Source organism: Thunnus thynnus, chromosome 1 (genome assembly GCF_963924715.1).
Source record: "Thunnus thynnus chromosome 1, fThuThy2.1, whole genome shotgun sequence".
NCBI classification, from domain to species: Eukaryota; Metazoa; Chordata; class Actinopteri; order Scombriformes; family Scombridae; genus Thunnus; species Thunnus thynnus.
In genome coordinates this window covers 11769381-11781410 of record NC_089517.1, presented here as the reverse complement: position 1 = coordinate 11781410, position 12030 = coordinate 11769381, and the positions used below count along the sequence as shown (strand labels likewise).

Sequence of the window (12030 nt, the reverse complement as noted above, 5' to 3'; positions counted from 1 at the left end):
GAGAAATAACCCCAGATGATATTCTCCTCAACCATGTCTTCCAGCTCCTCTTAGGGGATCCCGAGGTGTTCCCAAGCCAGTTAGGATATCTAATCCTTCAAGCGTGTTATGGGTCTGCACATAATTGGTCATACCAGAAATAACTCCAAATGGAGGAATACTGATCAAATACCTACCTACCTACTGTCTCCTTTCAATGTGAAGGAGCAACAGTTCTATACTGAGCTCCTATTAAATACCTCACCTCCTCGCTCTGGATGTCCGGCTCTTGGTGAACTGTTTGTGTGTGTGATCTTATTCTTTCATTTTGAGTTCATGGCCATACAGCAGGTGAAGGTCTGAATGTAGAGTAACAGTTATTACTGCTGGTGGTAAAGGTAATTTGAGAGCTTTGCCGCTCAAATCCACATGCCAATCTCACACTCAGTCTTACTTGTGAAGAAGATCTGAAGATATGTTAACTCCTTCATTTTATCAGTCACTCCATAGGAAATATCCCTGACCTCCATGCAAAAGGGCATCCTGTGACTGTGGGGCTTTTTAACTACCTTATTGACCCGAGCCAGAGAGCTAGACAAGGTTTCTCCTGACTCCTCCAGGTCTGTCAGGGCCCTCTCCAGGACACCATCCTTAGATTCCAGGTTGGCTGGATAAGTTGCTGTTTAGTGCTTAGACACATTTAAAAGTCAGAGCCTTCCACTTTGCAATACAGATGCATATTGGCCACCCTCAAGGAGAGTCTCCAACACAGCAGCAATCAGCTGTGGACTCTGCGTATCCCCAAATCCACCCCATGCCTTTTATCTTGGGCATCTCTGGAAAAGAACAAAGTTCAGCCTGTAACTAGGAGTTTGGTTCCTGAGGTGGCGCTGTGTGTTACAGTGAGGCCAACTATATCTGGTCGGTATTGCTCAACCTCCTGCATTGCTTCCACTTGCTCCTTCCCAGTCCTACAAGGACCTCACTTTTGTCTGTCACATGATTGGCATGGCACTATAACCCAACACAGATCCTTGCAGGAAGTGAGCCCACATGTAGACTCTGCATTGTTTTGAGAATGACCAGGCCCCACGAGCCCAGTCACTAAGGTCTCACTTTCAAGCTCCCCTCACAGGCCTGTCTACAGGAGGGGGCCCCACTTTCTCGACTCCAGACAAGGTCACTCATTCTGTTGAGGCCAATTCCTAGGAGTCTTTGAATCAGTCTTAGTCTGGCCCTTCTCCTGGGAGCAATTTGCCTTAGGGGACCCTACCAGGTGCTACCTGCCCCTGACAACACAGGTCCTAGGTCGCGCAAACCCCTCCATCAAGAGAAGGTGGCAATTCATGGATAGTGATTCTGTAAAATTCTGCAGTCCACCTGTCTGTTAAAAGATTTTTTATCTAAGATTCAAAAATGTATCGCCTGTAAAGTATATATACAGTGTACTGTGGAATTATATTTCGAATCAAAATGATTATGAAAATTTATGGTATCACATTAATTTTAATGACTACCTGATGTGTTAAGTGGTGTTTCCCTGGCCCATGCAATACCAGGGTGTTAACTGTCTCCGAGGTGATAGAAGGGACAGATGAACAGGCCAGAGTGACACCTAATAGATCAGGTCTTTACGACCACCAGATGAGAAGGAGACCTGCTGCGGCCAGAAGTCCCCCTCTCTCAGGCCTGCAGCCCTGACCTCCCCAGGGAAGCGCGTCATTAGGGCCCATATAAACTTTTGAAGTTGTGAGTCCAAGGAAAGGCCAGGTATGTAAGGCAATAAATTGTGACTTTAAATACAAACACGAAAAGTGAAAGAGTGCGTGACCCCTGACACGGAGATGACTACTTCTGAGCAGTTATGTCTTCTGTTTTTCTCCACTTGGATGGATACCTGCCAGCCATAACTTATTGCTTCCCACTCTTACACTCAATATGAATGAGAACTGAGGGGCTTCTTTGAAGTTTTTTGTTTTTACTTGAGTCAATAAATCTGTACCAATGATTCAGTGCAGCTATAAACCACTAATTGATTGTGACATTTAAAATGATAGGGAAGAGATTCCTTAAAGCTTTGTCATTAGCGGAGATATCTTAACCACTTCACTTAAGTGAATGTGAGTCACTATGAGATCTGTAACACGCACAGCACAAACCTATTTAAGAGCAAGATGTTTCTTGGAAAAGGCAGACAGGTTGTAGTACGTTCTGCAAGAGTGAGTGTGCATGCAAATGTTAAAAGTATTTGGGAGTGCATACCAAAGAGAGCCTGCTATTCTGAGAGTTTATAGCTCCCTCTCATGTCCAGTGGGTGAGTGACAGTGAGAGGCAGGCAGAGGGTGTTTCTCCATTGCATCTCGGCCAGGGACAGCTGACTGGTTGGGATCTAATTGCTCTCAAGTGAGGTCAGCAGGAGGCATTTATCTGAGCAGAGTGCACAGCGACAGTGGAAGATGCGCAGAGTCAGCCTGCCAGAGTCAGGGAGACATCCATGGGAATTGACAGAAGCTCCCAGCTCTTGCTTAGCTTCACTGCATTATTGGGCTTGTTTTACAACTGAGACTACAACTTTAGAACTAACGAGTCTTCTAATTAAAACTTTTGCTGAAAGGGAACACATCTGTGACAACTCCTGTCATCACTCAGAGCACATGTAAGTCATTAAACTACTGATTTTTTTACAGTATAGATTTGTTTGTTTGAAAGTACATATGTATGCTGATACAGAGTAGATTACAGATCATAGACTAGTGAAGCAAACCAGCAGAACTGATGCAATATTTCACTGTTCTGGGTCCATGACAGGGAGACATATGCCAAATTACACCACAGAAATTTTGATTTACTGCTAGGAAATGTACAATACAGTACAGAGAATACCAGAAACTTTTCACAAGTTATTTGAAAATGTATGAGCTCTACTATAGAACTTGATGAATCCCAGTGATCATTGAAGGATTGTTTTTCTGTCTTTCTGTTTTAACAAAAATCTTTCAACTTGTAAATGTACTTGTGAGTATAATTATTTTTTCCAACATGAAATACCTCAAATCAAATAGGTCTACTTTTTTTTTTTCTTATAGTGACATCCTGCATAACATTTCTTGAAGTGGATTATGACGTCCCTTGTCGGACTATGGTCTCAAGATGATGGAGCAGTCAAGGCGCACCGTCACTGAGGACTGAAGAGAGACATCATCTCATAACACCGTCACCCCTCTTCCACTTCAGATCATTCTCCAGCCTCAACCAACCCTAACCAGCTTCAAACTGTCTCCTCTACAACCACCCTGTCTCAACATCTCACTAGGAATCCCTGCTGCAGAAACGGGGACCCGGAGGTCACAACACAAGGGTCACGAGTCAGGGTTTAGGGGGTCGCTGGGCTGAGGGATAGCGCACAGATCTCTTTTCACATTTCAGTATGTTGTTCATTGATCCCCACTGCATTGTATTATAATGCGCAAATGGATGCTGACATGGAACCTTCAAAATCTCTTCTCCGGACTGTATCTGCATGCAATCTTCCTGTTTGGCAGTGTGTGTGTGGTCTATAGTGACTGCACTCCAGAGCAACTTGCTGCCATCATGAACTGCTCTAAACACGAGCGCCACACCAGGAACTATGACTACATGGAGGGGGGAGATGTGCGCATCCGACAGCTGTTCAGCCGCACCCAGTGGTTCCTAACAATTGATGACTATGGCAACATCAATGGGACTCAAGATCCCACCAACTGCTACAGTAAGGATGGTTGTTTTTGTCTAATTATAACACCAGTGATTTACCATGAGCGCCTCTGTATTTATTAGTAATAACAAAAACACCACTGTTTTTCCAGATTTTATGCTCCATGTTTGAATTAACTCAAATGTAGGATTTAACTTTGTCTTAGTTTCAAGCGTCTCAACTCTTCCAGATGCAGAGTTTGGATGTGAGATCTTTCCACTGAGTCTTTGAGCCTTTGGCCTGTCAAACTGACAGGAGCACGTGGGAGGTGTTATTGTACAAAGTTCTCCTTAGCTTAATCACAGTGTTAATGGGTCATGTGTTTCAGTAGAGCAGCCAAAGTGACAGAGGTAAAATGAAGCAGGTGGGGGTTTTGGCCTGTTAAACCATAACAGCATCTAAACACAGTCTGTAATGAAGTAAACTGAGGGGGCTTGGAGACAGGCCTCTGTGACCTCAGACTCACACTGGCAGACTGACATTTGCTCAGCCTGATTTACTTTCCCACAAACACACAGTGCTGGGATAAGGTCTTGGGACAAAGAATTGGCATGAATATTAGGAACGGAAAAATGAATCATAACCACCTTCTGATGAATTTATGGTTAGCAACTGACATCTCACACAGAGCCTCCATACCGTGTCTGGTTAAACCACCATTTCCATGAAGTGTAAACCTCATCTCAAAGAATCAACCTCCATAATTTTCCTTATTATTAAATTTACTGTTACATATAATCAAATGAAATATTTGCCGAATAATGCATTCCGGTTAACAATGGCTCACTAATTTAATAAAGTAAATTGTCAAAGTTGTTTATTTAAAGCCAACATTTTTCAAGTGCATGTTTTTAGATACTACTGGAAATCTCTGTCATGGTGAGGATGTTTTAAGTAGTTATCATTTCCTCCTATCTGACAATGCGGCTGTGGCTGGAATGTTGGCATGACGGGGAAATGCCTCAAAGTGGATGGAAAAGATTCTTGTGCAACAATTGGCAATGAAAGACAGAAAAATTGATACACCCATATGTGGCTGACAATTGCACGCAAAAAGCACACAGAAATTTTAACCAATAATCCTGTGAAGAGACCAGCATGGTGCAGATATATATGTCATAAATCAGTGATTTGTACTTTTTGGCTGCAGTGAACAAGAAGTCCAGAAAAGCTGATTGTATAAAAGCTTCTTTACAAATAGAGAAAACAAAAACAAAAAGTAAGCAAGTAAGAAAGAAACCAAAATGAGAAACTTGGAGCAGCATTATTTTTGGCTTCTACATTCCATGTGTCTCTGCTACAAAAATATAGGCTTACTTCCAGTAAACTCATCACTTGCACCACAAGACATCAAGTTTTTTTCTAACTTAATTACATTTCAAAGAGTTGTGTAGATCAAGCAAAATCAAAACATACTTATGTACCTATGATGTTAAGGAGATAAAATGTCTGAGGCTGATATTGGTCATCATAGAAAAAAAGAGTTGAGCTGTGACCATGCAATCATTCTAAAAGAAATCACGTGTGCACTCTGGTCAGGGATATTGCAACAGTTCCCGGTACAATTTTTTCTGAATGCGTAACCCTATCCACAAAAACAAACAAACCCATGGTACATATAAGATAACAGAGGGATTTACTTATTTACAAAATAGTAAATGTTTATGAATAACACATGTAAGTTTGAGATTAAGTGAAAGATCATGGTATAGCATAATTTGAGTTTGACCAAAATGTAATAATAGAATAAAAGAATATAATAAAAGAACAGATAAACAACATCCAAGTTGGCAATCAACAAATTCTAAGCCACAGCATGACAAATGAAAAACAGGGAATTCCTAGACAGTAACTCATGAGCGTGTGTTGTGGTATTATTGAGCCTAGTTCAACTAAGTCACTCACATTGCCGCATAATAGACCTGGTATCAGGTGCAGCCAAATAAAAATAACTGGTCGTATCCTGTAGCTGCTGTTAAATTTACTATAATTTGGTAAAGTCATACTGAAAAATAGATCATCTGATAAATATTTGGAGCACTTTGTAGTTTCAGTGTCAATATGTAGTAGATTGGTTTGCGATTAAAGACAGAGTGAATAAAAGTTATTACAATTACATGTTTTCAAACATCACCTCTGTTTAATAACAAGGTATTTATTATGTAGCTGTCAAAATTAACTGCAAAGTTGCGCAAGAATGCTGAAGAATCACTTGAAGGATGTCTGCAACATCCCTACCGTTGAATGTAAACACTGGATTCAAAGTCTGTTCAGAGAAAGCAGAATTAGGGATTACCCACAAGTTAGTTTGCTTCGCCAGGGGCTTGGACCAGTGAGTGATGACAAATGTGTTCAAGCTGAGGATAGCCTGAGAGGCTAACCTTGTCAGAGCCAAAATGTTAACGATATGTGTGTGTGCATGTGTGTGTGGAAATGTGTTCCATCTTTCTACAGTAGACCAAACAATTGTAGCTGTTACATGTAATATTATGGGAACAGCACTTTCATGCTGTGAGATGCTATTCTTCAAAACTAATAAACACTGAAATCCCAGCGTGAGAGAAAAATACGCAGTTGTATTGACAGCTCGCACCAATTTGATTGATTGATTGACTAAAAGGTTTGTAAATTATGATGTACTGTAGCTCTAATAGTGTTAATATAAACTTTAAGATCACCTGCACCTCAAGTCACGATAAATAAAATCCGACATGGCAATAGAAAAACAAGAGATAAATGAATATGAACACACAGTAAAATGGCAGTAATATTCAGTCAAATAGTGCAAGAAGAGCACAAACAACATTCCAAGATTGGGAGACTGCCATCTGTTTGTGATCTAGCAAACACTAAAATGAAGCATGCTCAATGTCTGTCTGAAAAACTTTAATATAGTTCTTCCCTTTTTTCCCTCTGCCTGTCAAAAGGAAGAGTTTCTGCAATATGTATACATTGACAGTAATGTCTGTATTCCCAAAAAACTGTCATCGGCACCACGTTGGGGTCTTGACATAGATATTTTTGTGTTAGTATGTTTTACTGTGACAGGTTTGGACTTCTGAGATATATTCTATTAGATTTAGCAGAACTGCAATAATGATTATTTAACTTTACAAGAGCAATACCCAATATGTATAAAAGTTTCGTTTTGATGGCTAGATGAGGTAAGGCAAGACAGATGCAGTAAAGCGGGAAGTTGGTTTAAAATACTCATGCCAAAGCTTTTTAGACTTGGCTAGTCCCGTGACATTTTTTAGTTCTTTACTGAGCCAAGTAGAACTTAACGGACCTGTGACTGCTGGACTAATAATCAGTGAATCTGTTGAGCTCAATGATTAAGTAAAATTAATTCTTACTCAAGTCCAGCAAGATAAGTAACTAATGCCTTCATTTTCAAGGAAAAGTGAAACAGTACATTGTAATCATTACTGCAAACATTGTTCATGTATTAATAATATTCTTCCATTTTTCTTTGGAAATTTATAAATATTGCTGATAGATAATCTGTATTTATATGTCCTTTCAAAATGGCACACTGTGGCCAGTTTTTTTTTTTTTTTGAAATGTAGCGTGCAAAGCACGGAGGGAAGGTAGTTTTCTCAATCCCAGGGGAGTGAGCCCTAATCTGTCTCCCATATGTGTTATGGCATAGGTTGTGGTTTGTGTAATGGCCACCCAGGCCAGTTAACAAGGCTTGAATAAAGCCAGAGAGACCACAGACTGATTAACCACAGGAACTTCCATCCCGTCCGTTAATGAAGATGAATGTTGAGGGCATTGTGGAGTCTGGAGTGAAAGCTGAAAGATGTTGACAGTGTCTTATCTGTCCTGTAATATGTCTCATTTTCCTAAGGTATCCTGGAGATCAGGACAGTGTCTGAGGGGGGAATACTGGCCATCAAAGGCGTGAAGAGTCAGTATTATATCTCCATGAACAAGGCTGGACAGCTGCAAGGCAAGGTAATTCCTCACCGGGAAAAGTCACTGTGTTTTCAGATCATCCAAAATCAAGCAGAGAGAGAACAAGCTCCAAAAAACATCCATTTAAATAATCATAACCAGGGACTGTCTATGAAGATAAATGCTGGCCACAGCAGATTGTTTTGTACTAATGCTGCAGTGTTTGTCTTATTGTTACAGAGGATCTACAATGATCACTGCAACTTCAAGGAGGTTTTCCTAGAAAACTACTTCAATGCTTACTCCTCTGCAAAGTGGACTAAAAAAGACATGTTCATAGCCCTATCTCAGAAGGGAAGGCCAATGCGAGGGAAGAAGACCAGGAGGGAGCATATAGCATCTCACTTCATCCCTATGAAATGCAGGGAGGAGGAGAGGAGGGTGGACTGAAAAAGCGGAGGACTGAGTCGCGAATTGTGTATGATTTCAATCACATATTATTAACAGATACATGTAAACTCATTACCGACACCACACTCCACTATTCTCAAGTTGTAGATTAGTTTTGTAGTTTTCCATAATATGTTGTCATTTTCATGAGAGAAAACAACAGATATCAGATCAGCACATTAAAATATTCCAAACATCTTATAAGATGTCGACACAAGAAAATACTGAATTATTTGAAATATCTTCAACTGTTACACAAACTGTAAAACCACTAAAGTCAACTCAATGTTATTGTTATTTTGAGTAAAATATTATATGTCCTTATAAAACAGTTACATAATTTCTTATAAAACAGTCAAATGTATTACACACAATCAGGACTGTATCCTTTTCCAAAGATGATCTACAACCAGCCAGATGAGGAGACCTGTGTGATCAACAGACAGGTCCAGAACGGAGATATTGTAGATGTGCTGAAGCAAGCTGGACTTGTCTTTTTTACTGGTACAAGTGCTCAGAGTACACAAAACAGAGGCACAATAAATAAGATTACAACAGCATGTTTCATGAAATATTATAGGATGATCTGTTTTGATCTGTCTGTCGTCCCTGCGTGGTAGACCAGACGCTGGTCAAATGCATTGTAGCTGCTCATCGACCCCCCTTCTTCATTATCGAGGTGTGATTTTGAAATGCTAAAATATTCTGCTGCTGCTGCTGCTGAAAAGATATCCAGATTAAAATACAAAGTGAACAACATGATAAAGCTGTGCGTTATCTGATCTCTTTCCATCCATCTATCCATTTTCTTAACCGCTTGTCCTCTAGAGGGTCGCGAGGGAGTTGGATCCAATCTCAGCTGATATTGGGCAGGTCTCCAGTCAATCACAGGGCTAACATATAGTACGGAGACAACCATTCACACTCACATTCACATCTTCGGGCAATTTAGAGTCACCACTTAACTTATAATCTGCATGTTTTTGAAGGAGAACCCACGTAGGCACAGTTAAAACATGCAACAACCTCCACACAGAAAGGCACCAGCCAGGCCAGTGGACTCAAACCCAGAACCCTCTTGCTGTGAGGTGACAGTGCTAACCACTGCACCACCGGTTAATAATCCTTTATGTATTAAAAGATCACTTTTTTCCTGTTAAGACATTCCCATATTTTACTAAAACAAAAATGTAAGCAGTACATACCAGGAGGTCCATTTATTTTCCCACACCTAATCAGACACCCATCTTGTCTCAACAACTGACTCTCTCTTCATGATATCACTTCAATATCTCATATAGCATTACGGTACCTTATCATTCATGGTTGTAAATTATTTGTTTTATTTATATCAAACAGACGAGTTATAGATATGTGTCCCTTTTGCTTTACAATGTGTATTGTTTAATCTGAACATTTACTGTGCAACTGTTGAAGTAAAGTATTAAAAAAAGTTGCATTGATGAGTTTTTTGACCACTTGGAGGTATGAAACTCACTGCATGAAGCTTATCGAGTTCCTTACATTAACACACATCCATAAAAGGTCTCTTTTAGACTCTTTGACATGATAAATGCTCTACCTTTCTTCAACAGTACTTTGGACTGTCATAATTTGATGCCATGATGTACAACCTGCTTCTGTGAGTTTGTGCTCCACGCAGTTTTACATGAACCAGTTTTGTTTTGTCAGAAGACAACAGAGCTATAAAAAAAACTGCTGTGTTGACTCTTAGTGAAATTGGTGATATTAGCAACCATTTTATATTATAAGCCACCATTTGATTCAGTGTTAATGTAAAAATATTACTTAATGCAACTTTTAGAGGAAAATCTGTACATAAACATTTTTTTTATTCTCCACATATGAATCCCTGAAACTACAAAGCTGAGCAGTGAGTATGATGAAAATTCAACACTCCTTTGAGGAACATATTTTGCACTGTAGTCCACATAATAAATCAGATTTGAAAAATAAACATATTTTTACTATTTGCATGTCAACCATTTATATCAATAGTGACCTTGTTATTCAGTCACAATTGTTAAATATCTAATTTCGGGTCTACTTAAGGTGTCTTCAGTGTATAATAAAACAGTATTAAGATAAATTAAGTATGAAATGTATGATTTGTTATTTGCTGTGATTTTGATCTTAAAAAGAAAATGACTCTTTCAGGATTAATCCAAATCTAATGTTTGAATATCATTCAATGAAATTGATATAGAGTCATTCCGACTCTTAACTCTATAATTTGTAAAAACCTGCAGAGAAAACGCCTTACACATTAAGCAACTACAGCCTTTCAAACCTCGACATTACTGCAGTCCTCTGGAGATATTAAGCAGTCCATTTCCTAGCTTAGCTGATATAATGACAAGATAATCAAATCTGTTGATGTTGTCTTTAAGAAGATTGAATACACATTGGAAAGAAACATTTGGGAAAACTTTAGTGTCCTTGGACAATCCTAGACACATGATATACACGAATAAAATCACTCAATCTGATAAGAAAGGTTGAGATGTGGTAATACAACTCAGGATAAATCTATTCATTTATGATGGAAGATAAAAATATATCGACATGGTCAAATGTTACATTAATTCCCTCTGAGTTTATATTGTATAGAGTATAAGTGGAGTCTTGTCAGTGCAGCAAAATATCGCACACATATTGGCAGGGTTCCCACACCATATGTGCTCACATACAAACGCATGCGTGCAGGCACACACATGTGCATGCACACACCGACAGAGAGCACGAGCTTTACCTTTTGCCTGGGTTCACATCTGGCTTGGAGAACCCCTGTCAGATAAAGACAGTCAAATTGAGAGAGCAAACCCCTGAAATACGTTTGACCCAAACAACATCTGAGCAAGGTGAAGGCTTCTGCCAAGTCACGCAAAGTTAGTCTTAGCAGATAATTTGTAACATGCTCAAAATGTAAACACATTTCGGACTCAAGGCTGTGTATTCCCAGCAGGACAAGGAGAGGCTGAAGCCAACAAGAATGAGAAAGAACTGTCGTCGACGTGAAGCTGCAGACTTCCAAGAAAAGAGATGCAACACAGGCATGCCAGACACATAAATTATACTTACAAGGTGTTCCAAGACCTACAGATTTTGTTTAATAAAATGCTCCTGAAATCACAAATCATTTTTATACTATTTTTTTTTCTTTTTAACAAAAAGTGGGATTCCCATGCACTTCTCTTGGTCTGTTGTGTGTTAGAGTTATCAAACAGTAAAATTACCAAACTGGCTGTACTCCTGCCAGTAATGACAAAGAGTTTCTTTATGGTCAAAAATATTGCCTTTTAATGCTGTCACTGAATGTATCTAAGTAGGTATTATTAACAATAGCTAATTACTTACCAGATGTACTCATAGCTTATGTCAAATGAATATTTGTTATTATTAATTGGATCTAATTTCACAAAAGGTTACATCAGTGTAGAGCAGCATGATTGTTTACATGTTCGTACTTCTTCACTTCTTTTGCTCAGAAAAGCAGCTAAAGAGCTACTGAGTAGTCTGATGGACCTCTGGGGATAAATAATGACAATGATTTACTATTCATTGCAATGCTTTAGAACAGCAGTATTATATTTGCATTTGTGTGGAAGCATGAATGCAGAGAACCACATGTGTCCCATATTACAAACAACATGTGCAGACAAGGGCAAAGTCTACGGGGAGGGTTGAAGGAAGGCTGTTAACAACACTGTGGGGAAGGATGGAGTGAGACAAACAGAGAGGGGGAGGAAGAGAAAGTGAGGCAAGTGAAGATGAACAGGGAGGGAGGCTGGGGAGTCTCGTGCGATGTGGAGAGGTGGTCTTGGGGCAGCGGGAGAAAGGGGAGGCCCTGAGGAGGAGGGGGAGCACGCAGCTGAACTTGATACATTTCAGGGCCGTAAACCTTCATTTCCCCAGAGGAAATGTGCGGTTATGCAACCTAGGGAATT

At 39.7% G+C, this 12030-nt stretch overlaps 1 protein-coding gene across 1 annotated transcript; it reads left to right on the top strand.

Moving 5' to 3' along the window:
- The first annotated feature begins 2190 nt into the window (after positions 1-2190).
- Positions 2191-9721, top strand: fgf7 (fibroblast growth factor 7). Its single transcript, XM_067584635.1, has 4 exons — positions 2191-2635; positions 3066-3727; positions 7566-7672; positions 7853-9721. Exons 2-4 carry the CDS (start codon positions 3442-3444, stop codon positions 8060-8062), a joined length of 603 nt encoding a protein of 200 aa, XP_067440736.1. The 5' UTR covers positions 2191-2635; positions 3066-3441; the 3' UTR covers positions 8063-9721.
- Positions 9722-12030: the final 2309 nt, after the last annotated feature.

Excerpts from the sequence above, each read along its gene's own strand:
- fgf7 (XM_067584635.1), top strand. The coding sequence starts at position 3,442 with ATGCGCAAATGGATGCTGACATGGAACCTTCAAAATCTCTTCTCCGGA. Across the intron at positions 3,728-7,565 it reads AGATCCCACCAACTGCTACA|GTATCCTGGAGATCAGGACA; the intron begins GTAAGGATGGTT and ends CATTTTCCTAAG. Across the intron at positions 7,673-7,852 it reads CTGGACAGCTGCAAGGCAAG|AGGATCTACAATGATCACTG; the intron begins GTAATTCCTCAC and ends TTATTGTTACAG.